The sequence below is a fragment of the Hevea brasiliensis genome, chromosome 9 (genome assembly GCF_030052815.1).
Source record: "Hevea brasiliensis isolate MT/VB/25A 57/8 chromosome 9, ASM3005281v1, whole genome shotgun sequence".
In the NCBI taxonomy this organism is placed as follows: Eukaryota; Viridiplantae; Streptophyta; class Magnoliopsida; order Malpighiales; family Euphorbiaceae; genus Hevea; species Hevea brasiliensis.
In genome coordinates this window covers 7,602,148-7,620,279 of record NC_079501.1, presented here as the reverse complement: position 1 = coordinate 7,620,279, position 18,132 = coordinate 7,602,148, and the positions used below count along the sequence as shown (strand labels likewise).

The 18,132-nt window shown below is 33.2% G+C and overlaps 1 protein-coding gene across 1 annotated transcript; it reads left to right on the top strand.

The window, feature by feature from the left end:
- Positions 1–8,882: 8,882 nt before the first annotated feature.
- LOC110643443 (protein TRANSPORT INHIBITOR RESPONSE 1) lies at positions 8,883–12,866 on the top strand. The gene is made up of 3 exons (XM_021795820.2): positions 8,883–9,563; positions 10,830–11,322; positions 11,652–12,866. Exons 1-3 carry the CDS (start codon positions 9,100–9,102, stop codon positions 12,447–12,449), a joined length of 1,755 nt encoding a protein of 584 aa, XP_021651512.2. The 5' UTR covers positions 8,883–9,099; the 3' UTR covers positions 12,450–12,866.
- Positions 12,867–18,132: the final 5,266 nt, after the last annotated feature.

Here is an 18,132-nt window from a genome sequence, read left to right as displayed (position 1 = left end):
AAAAACTGGCCACGGAACATGATTATTATGCCTCTTTAGTGCCAGAATTCAACACCCCTCCCGAGATTAAAATAAGATATTCCCTTATTCATAAAGCTGTGCTTGATAGAAGGCAATATTAGAGGTACTCGGTCTCTCTGTACTTCCATATATTTTATAATTTGCCATTTAATTTTATATAAAATTTAATTAAACATAATTTCTTTGAAATGAGTCAAGCGACTTAAAAATTGTTTCAAACGAACCGTTAGCCTAAGGCCAAGTAAACATAATTTTAATAATAATAAAAATCAATAAATAATTTTTTTAATTTTTTTATAATATACTTATATTAATACTAAATTACTCAAATTACTTATTTTAATTATAATTGGTTAACGGTATTTTATTAATAAAAATATACATTAAATATAGATATATCAAAATTTTAAAAATTTTAATTACAACTTTAAAAATATAAATAAATAATTTTAAAAAGGATAGAATTGATGTTTGTAGGCATATCTTGATATGATTCTTTATTAATTTAGCTTTAGTTTGATACATTTTTTATTTTTTGATTTCAATTTGATTCTTGAAATATTTTTATATAATTATCTCATTTTAAAAGGTTAAACTTGAATTAATATTTGAGTTTTAAATTAAATTATTAATATATAATATATTATACAATATATCTTTTAATTATTTTTAAATTATATAATATTAAATTATAAAGTATAAATATAATTTAAGATATTTATAATTAAATTTATTAAAAAATATAAAAAAAATTAATTTATATTTAATTATAATTATATATACACATAAAAATATATATAATTATATTAAAAATATATAATACATCTAAAAAATAATAAAATATATATATATATAAATTTAATTTTCGATTTGATTCCTAATAAATAATCAAAATTAAATCATAGTCCTTTAATTTCATTTGAGATCCCCATAATTGTGTACAACCCTAATGACTAGTACACCATTAAAATGTAACAACTCATTTATAAAAATAAAAAAAAGCAGATAAATGCAAAAACAAATTAAAAAAATATATATAAATATGCAATAAGAAAAAGTAGATTTACGTTTATTAAAAGGAAATTGAAATTAAAAAAAAAAAAAAAGGTGGAAGGAGTAGTTTAACTCCAAGTTGGATGAAGATAAGGCAGGTAGAAAAGCAAGTATACTTTAGTTATTAGTTGACGTGACTCAAATTTCACACACGTTTACAATGATTATGATACATATTTTACAAAAAAATAATAATAATAATTAATAAAAAAAAGAGGGAGAAATTGGGAAAGGTCAACTATTATGGACGAGCGAATGACAAGTGGACACGCAACCGCTTAGCTTTTACTTTTCAGGTATAAACACAAAATATGATTGGACAGTGCAGGCCGGCACCAGGAACTCCCACTCTCCTCTTCCTTTTTTAGGCTTCGTGGCTGTCCACCTGCCCCAAATTTGCCTTTGCCTTTCATTTTTGGCCTCATTATTACTCGTTTTAGTTTTAAGATTTAATCTAATTGATTTATGGATATTTACTTATCTCATAATTCTTGCATAAATATTTAATTAAAAAAAATAAATTACAAATCGGTGGATTTTAATTTAATTACATTGAATTAATATATTGATTTCAACTAATTAAAAAAAAAAAGGTTACATCAGGACATGATTAGAGCAAATAATGGCATTAGTCATTATCTTTAGCAAATATCAAAGTGAATGTGATGTGGTGATAAGATACCACCTTACCCACATGGCGTAATTGCCACTTTCCTAGCTAGTGCTACATCTACTTGCCTCTTGCATTGGATTTTGATCCACTCTCCCAATATTTATTATTTCTTAATTAATTCATATGTGGTATATTTAACTATATTAAATAACTACATTCTGAGGAAAAAAATTGCACTATACATGTAATCTTGGTACGTTGAGAAGAAGCTGGGCTGGTTCTAAATCCATAACAAATTTGTTTTCATTTTATTGATTTAGTGTAAACTTTCAGCCTTATACGTGATGAGGATAAGACAAAGCAGAAGTTAGTTAGGATAAGTGAATAAATAAAAGAGAGATTGCTTTTTCAGGGAAAAGAAAAAAAAAAAAAAGAAAGAAAAAAGGTTGATAGACGTTGAGCATAACTTGGTTTACTAGGACAAGTTATAATTTTAGTGCTAGTTTTTTTTATTTAATTACCATTTTTATTATTATTTCTTTTTTATTTTTCGATTTAGTGAAGTATTCATATAAAACTCTATAAAAAAATGACTTTAAGTTGATTATAAAAATATGGTTCTCTGCCCTCTAAAATACTTAGCTAATACGTAAATGCAGAGTTTATATATATATATATATATATATATATATATATATATATATATATATATATATATATATATATATATTTGATCTTTTATTATGAGAAAGGTGATTAGAATAGTATTATAGTCCAATTATAAATAAATTAACTTTTCTTGTTTACATGATTAATCTTAAAACCCTTTTAATAATTAGCGAATCCAATTAACATTGATAATTTTTTTTTCTTCTTTTTAAGAAAAAAAAAATCATCTAAAATCAAATCAGCCAATGATGCAAGTATAGATTGTGAAGAATCTCTAGAGTGGGAGCCATCTAATTCTGTATTAATTCAAGTGTCCCTCTCATTGCTCCTTATTCCCTTTCATTTCTATGGTCAACAAAAGCTGGCCACAACTCTTGTTCCTTTCTTACGAGGGATAACTGAAAATTTAAATTTAAGAGGGCAATTTTTGACATCACATGACATGGGGTTTGCTCTAAATGCATGTTGTTAGGAGCTACATATCATCAATGGCTTTAGCCTTTTAATGCCTGTAACTCCATCAAACCATGATTATTTCTTAAGCAATAATTGGGCTTATCCATACCCATCCAAGTTAATTATATGGGTATGTATTTCATTTTTTAGGGCCTAAGCTAATATTTCTGATCCTCAATTTGTTTTCATTTTGCTTTTGATTGTTGCTTATGATTTGTTTGGTTTAGATAACTTAACTAGCATAGTAATTAAAATTTTTAAAATGTATAAAAATTTATATTCTTTTATTGGCATTTTGTCTCAATTTTTTAGAAAATAACTTAATTACGTACCTCATTAGAGTAAGTTATTTCTTGAATATTTTAATAACAATAATTATGTTTAATTTATTTTACAAATACAATAACTTATTATTATGAAATTTGACTCTTCCATCTTGTTGAAAGCTATTAAGAATTCTTATAGCTGTCCTTCTTAGGAGATTAAGACCATTATTAATCATATTTACTCTTTTATTTCTAATTTTGTGAATATCACTTTTTCTTTAGTGAATAGAAAAGCAAATATGACAGCTGATTCTGTAATCAAATTGTACTGTAAGAATAATTTTCCTTGTAATTGGCTATCTGTAATGCCTCCCTCTTGTATCTACTTAGATAAATATATATGCAAAGCAAAAAAATATTTTTAAGAGAATATTATATGGTATTTTTTTGTAAAATTGACATATAATTAATACATGATTTTTTTTATAATTAACACGTAATTAACATGTGACATCCTCTTTCTAAATAGTTACTTTATTAATATTATAAAATATTAAAATAAATTAATTATATATATTTATATCCATATTATATATAGATAAATTTTAATTACTTTTATTATAAAATTTTTATTAAAAAGTTTGAGAGAAAAATAATAAAAATAAAATTTAAAATAAATGATAAAAAATTAAAATATTATATTATTTTTATATATTAAATTAAAAAAATATATAAATTATAATTATTAATAGTCATGTGTATTAATACAAACAATTCCCTAATTTGATATGGATAGCGCTGCTAAATTATACTATCTATTTATAGGATAAATAATAATATTTTTTATTAATAAATTTATTTCTTTTTATATTTATTTTTAAAATCTAAATTCCAAAATTTATATTTTTATTTATATTAAAATTTTCATCAACTTCTTCATAAGTGTTATTTTTTTTTTAAATCTATTTGCATTGGTTTATCCATAATACCTGTCATTTTCTGATATCAGAATATTTGTCCGTGACGTAATATTCTGGTGAAAATTGAAACTTCACTATCTTGGGAGTGGTGGTAAAATATGAAAGTAAGTGCATATATGTGTGTTTAAAATGTTCAAAATGCATTTAAGAATGAAAAATGTTTTAAGGGTTTTATTCTTTAAAAGTTTTAAATAAGCTATTTTGGGCAAAAAGAACTTCGGCAACTGAAAGATAGACTTTCAGCAGTCAAAGTCCCTTTTTGGTCTGTATGCCCATTTAGGCAGAATTGACTTCAATAGCCGAAAGTGTGAACTTCGGCAGCCAAAAGTTCCCCGACTATCAAGGGTATAAAAGGGACCACAACTTATTTTCAACTCAAAATACTTGGGTTTCTCTCTCTCAACTATTGGGACATACAAGGAGCTCCTTTAAGAGATATCTTTGGGTCTTTGAAAATTTGGAGGTAGATTCTTTCATTTAAAAGTGCGGAAGAGTATATTCAAGTTTTGAAATTTTGGTTCTTTCGCCTCTAAGCTCCAAGAAAATAGGTAACATTCTTTTCTTCTTGATATAATAGATGGATCTAAGAGAGTTGATGAGGAATTAGGTTTCTAAAGCTTTAATTTCGTGAAAAGTTATTTTAAGTTAAGTTTTTGATGAAGTTTATGCATGTTGGGTTTGGGAAAAACCTGGATTTCAGTTTTGATAAATGTATGTGGGTATTGAGCATATTTTCTAGTTGTTCCAGGCCCTAGAGATGCGTATATGTAATAAAATTATGTGTTTAGAATTTTGAAATGAGTTTTAAGGCTTTTTGGAGAATGGAGGTTTTTGACTTGCGAATTCTAAAAATTCCCAAGTTTTGCTGCTGAAAGCTAGAGGTTCAGGAGCCAAAACTTGCATTTTCTGAAAAAATCTAAAAGTTTTCCAAATTCGGCAGCCGAAGTCTTAGACTTTAGCAGCCGTAGTGGCATTTGGCCAAAATTGGGTATCTGATATTCCAAGGTTTGGTAGTCAAAGTCTAAGATCCAACAGCTAAACTTGATTTTGCCCACTTATTTTCTCATTTAATTTTAAGGTTCTAAAACCTAATTTTATAGTTCTTAAGGGCCTATAATAGGATGTTTATATTATATTTAGAGTTTTAGAGTCTTGTATAATACTATAGGGTTCGATTTTATAAGATCATGCTTGAGGGAATCAGAAGAGTAAAGATCTAATGATAATTCCTGTTCGAGTAAGGAGGTTAATAGGCTATAAGAGGTGAGTAACTCTAACTTTCATTAAAATGAAAACTACTTATAGGTAATTAATGAGTATTCTCATGCATCATTTCATGTTTATTTATGACGTATGTATCTAGAACACGAAAATATTGTGTAATTGCATAAATTACTGTTGGTATATTGATAGATATTGGATGACTCATTATTCCCCTCATGTTATTTTATGTAATGTTATGGATCCATAAGTAAATTCTAAGGGAGATCTTGATGTTGCCCTTCAAGGGAGATCTGATAGTTGCCATTGGGTACATGACACAGATCATGTTTAAAAGGAAAGTTTGAAGAGTTATTGGTGATAATATCCATCTTATGTGAGATGTTTGTGATGTGAAAATCCATGTGAATGATGCATTGCACACGTATGAATGAATGATGAAATTAATAATGATTAGTTTACTAACTGAACTTGTGTTAGCTTATCTCATTTCTCTAACTCCCATGTGTAGGGTTATAGGACTATAAGAGTTCTTGAATAAAGAGCTTTAGGGGCAGTCTTAACCCTTCTTTATGTATAATGTATGGGTAAATGGATATGTAATTTTTGAATGGTTAGTGCTGTGCTAGAATTTAAAGAAAATTTAAAATATGTAATAATTGTTTAAAGTATAATGATACATATCTTGTGTTAACCCTTTTGAGGGTATGCAAGATAAGCCATTACACTTTAGATTTTATAAATGTTAAGATTCAAATTATGAACTATTATTATGTTATGAATGTTTATGTATAGATGAAAAGACTAATGTGCAATGGTTTGATGTATGTTAAGATGGTAAGATGTAGAAATGTATGTATATTTCACAGGTTTCAGGCTTGCTACGAGTTCCAACAGCCTTAAACTTATCCGATCTCTAACACCGATAATGGTCTATCGTTTAGGTTGATAGATTATCTATCTATTAATTTATTTCCTCTATATCCATAATAAATATTTTTTATGACTTTATTTAAAATAAATCATTTTCAAAAAAAATATTAAACTGAAAATATTTCTCTTTATCATTTTCTTATAAATTTACTATTTTATTTCAATTAAAAAATCTATCATCTCTCTGCTATAAATATATGTATGATTAATCTCTGTCTATTTAATTATTTTAAAATATTCAAATGTAATAATTTATTTTATTCATTTTATTCAATAATGTTTGCTCTCTTTTTTATAAATATATTTATTTTTAATAATTATTATATTCATTTGGAGTGCATTCTCTCCATGTTCATATTTTGTCCTTACAATTTATTTAATTATTTAAACATTTACATTTGAATTAAAATAATATTTTTTGTTTAACTATTTTATAATTTATGATGCATGTTTATTTTTATCTTTCTCATAATTTTAATTTTAATATTACATTATTTATTTTTATTTTATCCTATTAATTAATTAATTAATATCAGAAAATAAAATATCGAATCAATTAAATTAGAAAATTTAAGATTTTTCTTAAAAGAGTAAATAGATTTGATTTAAAGAAAATATTTAAATTAAATAGTTCTATTCCAAAAGAGAAACGAGCACAATTAACTAAAACGACGTAGCTTTGTCATCGAATTACCACTCGATCCCCTCTCATTGATCCCTCGCCAGTGCCCCCCAATCCTAAATTCCTAACCACCCTTCCGTTGCGGTTATTAGGGGCTCCCATAAAACCCAAAATGTTTGCTCATTGAGCCATGCCACACCCACTCGCAGAAAAAACAAAAATATCATATATAATTGCAGAAACAAATGAGAACATGACAACAAGTGAATGCGTTAATTTAATTTCCCCAGTTGATTTTGGGATGCAATATTTTATTGCTTTCGTCCTCACCCTCTTATGGATTCGTTTTGGATTTTGAATTTGTGCTTGAATTTATTGATTTCTTTTGTGGATTTTGTTCAACTCATATTATTGATTTTCATTTGGCTTCATGATTTTTGGGTTGATCATGATGAGGTTTGGCTGTATGAAGTGATTTCATCTTGTTTGAATCAACCCGGTTTCTGTTGTTGATTCTGTATTGCATTATCATGATTATTTTAGAATTTATGTTATGTTCTACATTTTGATTTCCCATAAAAATTTATTAAGAAAAAAAAAAAAAAACAGCAGCCAGCAGGTCAGGTGGGTGAATCAAACACGCACACCTTGCGTATATATATATATATATAGAGAGAGAGAGAGAGAGGGAGTCCCAGCCATTCCACTCGAGGGCAAGAGAGATTCCCGGAGAACCGAGCGTGGGCTTAATTATCAATTCTCCTTATTTAATTATTATTTTCCTAATCCATTTAATTATCTCCTTTACCGGCTCGACAACTCACTCTCTCATTTCCTTATTTCATTCAGCTCTCATCAACACCTAAATTTCCGAGCTTCTAATTTTAATTAAATAGTAATAGTCTATTTCTACTGCTACTACTTTTCGTATTCTCAAAACACTACTACAGTGGCGACAAAGCAACTGACGGCCCTGATCTTCCTTTTTTTCTTTAGTTGGAATCTGGATCCTTCATTTTTTCCCCAGGTCAGCTTTTTCAACATAAAAAGGACAGCTCTATGGAGTCCATGCTCAGACACTGCCACTCCATAATACCATGTCCTTTTCATGCACTGGCAACACTGCCCTTTATTTTTATGAAAAGAAGGCGCACACTGTGTCAACAGATGAGGGGTGTTGTCGTCATTCTGGAGACTCCCAGGTATGGAATAATAATTTTTTGTGACACTGTGTACGGTGCACCTTTGGTAACTATCAATTTTTTTTTAACCGTTCACGGTAAAAAGAAGAGAAAAATTAATTACCGTCCACATGAAAGATGGAGCCTTTTTCTTGGGCGAACATGAATGTGCAAAAAAACCTGTTTGCTATTGCGAGCAAATCCGTACACTGTCAAAAAGTGTTCAACATCGCGGTCTTCATTAGGATGCAACGTGCACTCGCTTGTACTTTGATCTTAACATTTATGTTATTTCAGTTGCCCCTGGGAGTAGATCAGAGCCGTTGGATCTCAATAAAACCTGCTTCAGGAGGACAGCCTGAATCCGGAGTGAAAAGAGTCAATATGATTGGACGGTCATGATGTCATCATAAACCAATAAAACTTCACATCAGATCATTCCTCATTATTTTAACCTTTTATTATCTCTTCATCTCTCTTACCGTGGTCCCCTCCATATCCGATCCCTCAGATCCAGCCGTGCAACGCAAATCATGAGATTTCCTCTCCACCACCCCCTCTCCACATCATCGCAGTTCATTATCCCTCACCCTTCGCCACCCTTTTCGAAATTCTCGTTTACGATAAATTGAAATGAGAGAGAAATAATCAATCACTACCGGCGATATTTTGAAATTCTCTCCACGTCTGGCTGTGGCTCCACGCCTTTACATACAACCGTTTTCTGCGGCTGCTCTTCGTCGCCAACGGATAAGATCCCTTTCTCCCACCGCCCATCCAACGGTGAACTTTCACTTTGATCCACGTGTTGAGATCATGGACGGCAATTGCACTGTTTAACCCTAGTTAAAATGTAACCTGACGGGTCACACAACATAAAAACTCCTCTTATACTCTCTTTAATCTCTGTCTCTCTCTCTCTCTCTCTCTCTCTCAAAGCACCTATAAGCTCTTTTCGTTGGTGGCCTCTCAGATCTAACAGCATTAACAATCCGAGCACTCTGTCTCTCTGTATCTCTCTGAACCTGAATCGCTGAAGAACAGAAGAAACGACATCATTTCGGATTCATAATAATTGGCATTAATGTTGAGAATGGCAAGGTCGTTACCTGAGGAGGTGCTGGAGCACGTGTTCTCCTTCATACACAGCGACAAGGACCGTAACGCGATTTCGATGGTGTGCAAGTCCTGGTACGAGATAGAGCGGTGGTGCAGGAGGAGGATTTTTGTCGGGAACTGCTACGCGGTTAATCCTTCAATGGTGATTAGGAGATTTCCGGAGGTGAGATCGGTTGAGCTCAAAGGTAAGCCTCACTTCGCCGACTTCAATCTGGTCCCCGACGGTTGGGGTGGTTATGTTTATCCGTGGATCGCGGCCATGGCTAACGCATACCCTTGGCTCGAGGAGATCAGTTTGAAGAGAATGGTGGTTACGGATGAGACCTTGGAGCTCATTGCTAAGTCCTTTAAGAATTTCAAGGTTTTGGTGCTTTCTTCCTGTGAGGGTTTCTCTACTGATGGACTTGCTGCCATTGCTGCCAATTGCAGGTTTTGATTTTTGCTCTTCTTTTCTCTTTATTCATTTTTCTTTGCCGCAAATGCTGATTGTTGGGCTGTGTATGGTTGGTTAACAAATGTGGGTTTTAGGAGGGGAGGGAAAAAGTACCTATTTATTGGTTTTGTTGTGTCGGGGAAGAGCAAGCTTGGCAGAAGCTAAGTGAAATTAAAGGTGCTCTCTCTCTCTCTCTCTCTCTCTCTCTCTCTCTCTCTCCCGGTGGAGAGCTAGAAAAGCAATTAAACTGAGTTGAACATGGTTGAGTTAGCACTGCATATCTGTAGTGGAGGTGGCTCTTAGTATATTGTAGTTATCAGATAATGAAACGTTGACAATAGCAGGATTTAATTGTTTGCATGTGAATGGAGAAATTTTTTTTTTTGTTCTGTTTTTTTCCCTCTCAATTTAAAATCTGCTTGGACAATTTCCTGGTTTGCAAATTGGAGAGGCTTACAATATTTTTTCCCGTTTCATTTAATACATCCTCTCTCTCTCTCTCTCTTTGCGGGCACATGCGCCTCTGTCCGAGGAGTCTGCTCTCAGTAACAGTTTCTATTAATGTGATTTTGATAATTTTCCATGATTGGTTTCTGAAGAACACTTCAGTTTGCTTCACTTGGACTTTAGATTTGGAAATTCGAAATTTGTAATGCGAAACTTTGTTTCTTGTTTTGGTTGTCTTCCCTTTTCGGCTTGGTTCTGTTAGATCTGGGTTGTGCTTGTTCTTTGATTCACTAATAATTTGGAAAATCTAGTCAAGGTCGCTTACTTGCTTTTCATATGCTAATTTGTTTGTTGTGGTGCTTGGTGTAAGAGTTGTTCCAGATTTTGGATGCTTGCTTCTTGTTTTGAGAAGGATAGGTGCTTTATATTTTGCTTTTTTCTAAAAAAATTTCTATTTTAGTTTATTAAATCCTGCTGTAATTTAAAATATGATATATAGTTTTCAAGAAAACATATTTCTTCATTTAATAATTTTGGCTAACTTAATAGACCATACAAGCAAAGTGTGAATGGTTCTTTTCTTGGAAGCATGTGTATAGAGGAAAGTAACTTTAATAAGGCAGTCTAGTCGGTTTCAATGATTACAACATGATGGACCACAAATTTCATCACAAATTTTTTTGTTTTATTACTTTAGTTTCTTTCACTCTCTAGCTAAACTTAGTAGAACAAGAGTTACTGCAACTTTTGTATGTGAAAAATAGAATATTCCTGTCTTGGACCTTGTTCTTATTAGTTAAGCAACTTGTCTGTAGGAATCTGAGGCAGCTTGATTTGCGGGAGAGTGAGGTGGATGATCCTAGTGGGCATTGGTTGAGTCACTTTCCTGACTCATTCACATCACTGGTGTCTCTTAACATTTCCTGCTTAGGGTCTGAGGTGAATTTCTCGGCCCTGGAACACCTGGTGGGTCGGTGCCCCAATTTGAGGACTCTTCGACTCAACCGTGCAGTGCCCCTTGACAGACTTGCTAACATACTTCGCAGGGCACCCCAGCTGGTAGAGTTGGGCGCAGGCACCTACTCAGCCGAGCTACGGCCTGATGTCTTCTCAAGCATAGCTGGGGCCTTTTCTGGGTGTAAGGAACTGAAAAGTTTATCTGGGTTTTGGGATGTGGTTCCAGGTTACCTTCCAGCAATTTATCCTATTTGCTCTAGCCTAACATCATTGAACTTGAGCTATGCCACTATCCAAAGCCCTGATCTTGTTAAGCTTGTTAGTCAGTGTCAAAGTTTGCAGCGCTTGTGGGTAAGTTTACCTTTCTAAATTCTTATTTTTCATTTGGATTCTATTTGTGAGTGCCTAATTCCTTTTGAGATTGACAATTGGTGGAATAAATCAAAACAGTTTCAGGCATGTTTTAAATTCCATGCGGATTTTAGTTTAAATGCTAGCTTTATGATTTTGGATATAGGTTTTAAATGTTAGATTTAAGATTTTGCCATATGGCTTGATGATTTTCCACACAGTTATGGTGGAACCATATTTTAAGGTATCAAACTGGGATACTGATTTTTGACGAGTCTTGAGTTTCTATTGGTGCTTTGTTCTTAACCTAATAAAGGACATGCATGCAGGTGCTGGATTACATTGAGGATATTGGACTTGAAGCTCTTGCAGCATTTTGCAAGGACCTGCAAGAATTGAGGGTGTTCCCATCTGAACCATTTGCCTTGGAACCAAATGTATCCTTGACAGAACAGGGCCTTGTCTCTGTTTCTGAGGGCTGTCTTAAGCTCCACTCTGTTTTGTATTTTTGCCGTCAAATGACTAATGATGCCTTGGTAACAATTGCCAGGAACTGTCCAAAAATGACTCGCTTTCGTCTTTGTATTATTGAGCCACGAACCCCTGATTATATAACCCTTCAGCCATTAGATGATGGTTTTGGAGCTATTGTTGAACACTGCAAGGATCTCCGGCGCCTTTCACTGTCAGGTCTCCTCACTGATCGTGTGTTTGAGTACATTGGAACACATGCCAAAAAACTAGAGATGCTTTCTGTAGCTTTTGCTGGAGATAGTGATCTGGGACTCCATCATGTGCTGTATGGGTGTGAAAACCTTCGCAAACTAGAGATTCGAGATTGTCCGTTTGGGGACAAGGCTCTTTTGGCCAATGCTGCAAAGCTGGAGACAATGCGATCCCTTTGGATGTCTTCTTGCTCAGTGAGTTTTGGAGCATGTAAGCTTCTAGGTCAGAAGATGCCTAGGCTTAATATTGAAGTTATTGATGAGAGGGGACCTCCAGATTCAAGGCCAGAAAGTTGTCCTGTAGAGAAGCTTTACATTTATAGGACTCTTGCTGGGCCTCGATTTGACATGCCTGGTTTTGTCTGGACCATGGATGAAGACTCTGCATTGAGGTTTTCTTGACTCTCCCACTTCTGCATAAAGCTCCTTTGCGGTGAATAGATTCAGTGGGTACATACTTCAAATGGTACTCATTGTTGCACATTTAAATTTCTTTAGCTTGATATAATTGCAGCCCAATTGTCTGGGAACCAGGAATGGACGGTATACCGAGGCTTGAGAGTTCAATTGCCATCCCTTTTACACTTTTCTGAGCTATTGGTTTACCAATTAGGGATTAATAAAGATATGAAAACTTGTAATTGGTTGTAGCATGCATTAATCAGACTTGTTGCTTAATTCGAGATAGTTGCCATGTACACCATTCACAGACTGGAATGGTTGTGTTTTATTTTACAATTTTGGGATGAACATTATTTTGTGGACTCATTTGTGTCATTTTTAGGCTCCTTCAGGAATAAAATCTCAGATTCAAGTGGATATTAGGTGGTACTACTTGCAATGTTTGAGGCATTTGAATTACTACTACTATTGCTTATTATCATCTAAAAATTAATTTTTTTTTTTTAACGTGCAGACTGGCTCAACTGTAAATTTACAAAGTGAGTTCTCACTTTATATTCAATCATGCAGTTTTATCTTTTATCATCTTAGGTCAGGTCGTAGTCATAATCATTTCCCTGATGAGAGGCATATGCCAGATTCCAGGTCTCTAATCATGAATTTAAAGGGAAAGGTATAATAAAAGTTTCAAAGGATGCTTTGCTTCTAAAATCAATATTTTTGTACCGTCAGGTGGAATCTAGGTTTATAGGTTATTTTTAAAACAGGTGCCAATGCCTTTTTTACCCGGGCTTGCTGGGGACCTGCATTCCATCCAAAGGTGTTAGATGGTAGCAACTTACGATATAGGAAAATCCACATTCATAATTATTCCTTTCCTGTCTGCTAGTCGCTACCCCTATCTGGTGTTTCAGGCGAAGCTCGGAAATGCTTCTTAGAAGTGGTTGATGTATGTCAATTGAACTATTGGAAGTGTGATTTATAAAAAATTCTGAGTGAAGAGGCCTGTGTTTCCCAGATGATGTTGATATGAGAAATTATAAAGAGAAGTAGTTGATCAGAACAGAGAATCATTTGCATCTTCAATTTCAAATGGTAGTGAACAGGAGCAACAATATAAAAGTAAGTTGCGCGTAAATTCAAAGAAAACCGGTATTCTTATGAATGCATTGACTTTAGCAGCCTCTCTTAATCCTCACCAATGTGACAAAAATGTCCAACATTAACGGAACGGTGGTACTTCTCGAAGAGAATGCGATAGTACAAGGTTTTATTATGACACTGAATGAAATAAGAAAAGGAAAAGAAGGCTCCATTTAAGAGGGAAGACCCATCAAGTGAAATCCTGAACTGCCCGGGAGAAGTCCGGCCATAACCGTTTATGGTCGTTGACCCTCCCCCTAACCCCTACCCTCATTTTCCTTCAGTGGTGCAGATTCTTTTTTGTTTTATTATTTTTTAATTTTTTAATTTTTAATGTTTTGAGTTTCTGGTACCTCTTTTAAGAGAGGGCTTTTATTGGGTATTGGTGGGAGGCTTTGCATGTTAAAGTTGGTCCCCTATTGGATTGTTGTGTAGCTTTTCAAAGCAACTTTTGGTTGGCAGTCGGAGGTTGATACCGTTTTGGTCACTTTGCCAAGCGCTTTTCGATTCGTTTAGCATGACTCTAGTCCTGATTATTTTTCTGATTTGCTGCATTTTTCCATAGGCTTACATGTATTGAGCAAATTAATGTTTTCTCTCTTGCATGGCTGAGGTTAAAATTGCATTGTCCATCTCCTTTGAAGGCTGATGAAGTATTTGCAAGAAAATATGGAGTTAAGGTTGGCAGTTGCTGAAGATTGAGTAATCGGATTTTACCCGTTTGGCCTAGAGTTTCTTAAGGTTTAAATCTTTATAAATGTAACAGTTCATTTTAAGTGGTCTTGGGCTTCTAAACCTATTTCACCTAATGAAATCTATTTTCTCGTGACAATTTTCACTTTATTTACTATTAACTTAATTTATTAATTTATTTTTCTCAAAAATTAGGAGCAATGACTGTCGTTATAGTGATGGGTGATAAATTTATTGACTTTAATTATTACATTTAGAGGTTTAAAATAATTTTTTTAAATAAAAATATTATTTTAAATGTTTAAGAAAAATAATTTAAAAAAAATAATTTTATTATTTTAATAATAATATTATTAAAATTTATAAAATTTAATTTTAAATTATTTTTTAATATATTCTAATTAATATATTTAAAAATAATTTTTTTAATAATAATTTTAATAATAATACACAAATAGGCGTTTAATTCTACTACTTGTGATTATTTTCCTAATACAATAATACTAGCAGTAACAACACCATCGCCACCTAATCTCCTGCCAAGCCACCAACCAAAACACAACAGTCTCCTTTTTAATTGCTTTGATAAAACAAGGGCATACGTGGACAGTGCACACCCTTACACTGATATTAACTAGACATGGATCCTGTCGGTTCCGGACCGGACCATTTTATTTGAAAGGTTGCCACTCAAGATCAGATAAAAGGGTGTCTTTCACTTTGGATTTGAGTTTCTATTTCAATTTGATTTAACTTCATTTTTTTACTTAATTCATTCAGTTTAATTTGATTTAATAATTAATAAATATTTATTTTTTTTTTAAAAAAATTTTTTTTTTTTTAAAAAAAAACTGAACAGTTAAAAAAAAATCATCTCTAATTTTTTTTAAAAAAAAAAAATAATTTAATTTAATCTATTTCAATGTTTTAATTGGTCCGATTCAAGTTCAAATCCAAATCTCCCCATGTCTAGTTTTACCCCTCACAGTTCACTCCCAAAGCCATGACCCCAAAAATTATATGAAAAGAAGAAAAATAAAAAGTTAAAGTGCAACAAAGAAAGCGTATACGTATGCCTGTGCGAATGGGTATTGAAATTGAAAAGTTACCCTCCCCAACAATTTTATTGGTTGATGATGGCCACACGTTTGATGCATTTATTGTCCCTCATCGTGCAATATTCTCTGTTGCTATGATTGTTTGCAGCTGATTTTTTTTTTTTTTAATTTTTATCTTTGTCTTCACTGTTTTACCTCTATGATGTAGCACAGCAACTGAATCTAACTATTCCATTGCATTTGCATAAACGGTGACAGGTAAAAAATAGTAGTAAAAAGGCCCCACAGGCACAGGCCACATCTACGATGGTCAGTGTAATGAATACTTGAAAAACAGAGCCGACCTCAGTGACCCTGTGATGAAGGGAATCAAATCAATGATTGTTGCGTTGTTGAATAATGGTCTCAATCATTTTGTTACCCTCCACTTTATCTCCATCCTTCCACTATCTAATTATTTCATTTCAACCCTTAATTCTTACAGATTCAGTGGGTAGAATAGAAGTCTCTGATCATCTTGGGCCAGAGTTTTGGTTTCTTTTCCTTGCAGAACAGAACTCATAGGCTCGAAGTTTGGCCCAACCCAATTCTCTAGTTGACAAATAAGCTTCAACTTTACGCAAGGTATTGAGAATGGATCTTCTCAATGTCATAGCATGGGCGTTGTCATTGCTTTCATAATCCTGTGTTGATTTTTCCTTCCAGACGACCAAATGGAAAGCGTTGCTTCTTTTCACATGAGATTTCCAATGTCGGCTTGACTCTAACCATATAATAATAATAATAAGGTAAATATTTCAGTAAAGGAAGGGAAGGGAAAAAAAAAAGGGAATAATTGGTACTTGCGATCAAGGCGTTACAGGTGAACGTGATGGGAAAAATCGTTTGCTCGGAGATAAGCGAAGGCGATGGTGTTGGTGTGGACCTCACAGGATTTTTGATGGCTCTTGTTATTGCTCTCGCTCTCATGGTCATCTGCAGAAGCCCACCTCCTCCCCGAGCTTATGTCATGCGTCGCATAGCTTAATTTTTTTTTATGCCTTTTTTTCTTTCTTTTCAGGTTAACAGTACCTGGAATCCTGTGTTCATGTCATGTGCAGCCCTGCCCTCGTCCTTCTTCTTCTTTGAGTACGTTGTATTGATCTCTGTCATGAAGTAGTTGAAGGGCTTGGTTCTGTAATTGATTGATCATTGATGTTCTTTATAATTATAGAGAATCTATCAATATAGAGGGACCCTTAATATTCTGCAATTAGAAGAATACGTGTTTTTTTTTTCCCCTCTTAATATCCGAGCATGATAAACAATCTTCGCTGGAATTTTTTTTTTAACTGCCAAATATAGCATTAAACTAGCCAGAAAAAGCATCAGAATACAAATATCTCAGTAATTCCGAAGGGTTATTTTCCCTTCAAACGCAACTTTGCAAAGTAACTTGATTTGTTTTCCTACTAGTCTTTGACAATGAGATCTGTGAAAACAAAGGGAAAAAAAGCCTTAATGCCCTGAACAGTTGCCTTATATCCCACCCTATATCTTCCATGGATGCAGATGGAGCAGAGAACAGAATCTGGGAATCTGTTTCTAGCACAATTGTTGTAGAACCCATGTCCCTGGCCAAAGAAATGGCTTCTAGCATTGCTTTAGCTTCCGCTACTAAAGGAGAATTATACTGAAATTTCTTTGCTACTCCATCGAGCAAAAGGCTTTGATGATTCCGAGCTGCCACAACAATGGCAGATTGGTTGCTTCCCTCCTTCCAACTGGCATCACTGTTGAATTTTATGACAACTCTACCATGAGGCATCCATCTAATACTATCAACAGGGACAATTGTTGACTAGCTGCAACTGACCCCAAAGCCTTTTTTAGCTCAGAATATTGACCTGCAATACAATGAGCAGTTGCCATAGGGTTTGGTGGAATATGATAAAAATTGCCTAGCCTTCTAAATGATTCAGCAAGAAATGGCTATCATGTCAAGACTTTCTTCTTCTGCACCAAATTCTTGAATTAGAGAGGACCGACGTTGGGAAAAGGATGTAAAATCAACTGGGTTTGGTATGTATGAGCATGAACTTGCGAACCATGAGGCTTTAGCATGGTTGCACCAGAAAATGGGATGCTCCACTGATTCAACACTATCATCACAATGGGCAATTTGGTCTGATAGAGGTACCTCTGTTGGCTAGATTATCTTTAACAGGGAGAGCATTCAAAAGCGTCTTCCATAAGAACACCTTGATTTTGGGCTCTTCGCTGGAATTTTAAACTATGATTGATCCCCCACTTAAATTATTAATGAAACCAATATAATCCAATTGGTCATTCAACATCTTATTTATTCTCTAGGCAAAGTCAAGAATTTCCCTAATCAAGACGTAACTCTTCGATTTACCAATGAAACGAAGCTACGTTAAACATTTCCCACGCTTACTTAACCCCAAAAAAAAAAAAAAAAACATCTACTATATATCTCTTTTCCAAGACTAATTTGTATAAATGAAAATGTGCTTGCTCTTCATAGTGTCCTATACGTCGAAAGGAGAAGGAAATAACAGAACATGTATTATTTTTCTGCCCCCATGCAAGAACAACATGGTTTGGTTCTTTGTTGGGTTTTGTAACACCTCTAATTTTCAAATAATTATTTTATATGTAAATATAAATATTTTAATATAACTCCTGATGTTGTGGGCTTTGCGCAAGTACTTTCATTTCGTGACAATTTAATTGTCGCCCGAATCTACAATTTCAAGCTGAGCAAATAAGTTGTTGGAATGACTTTG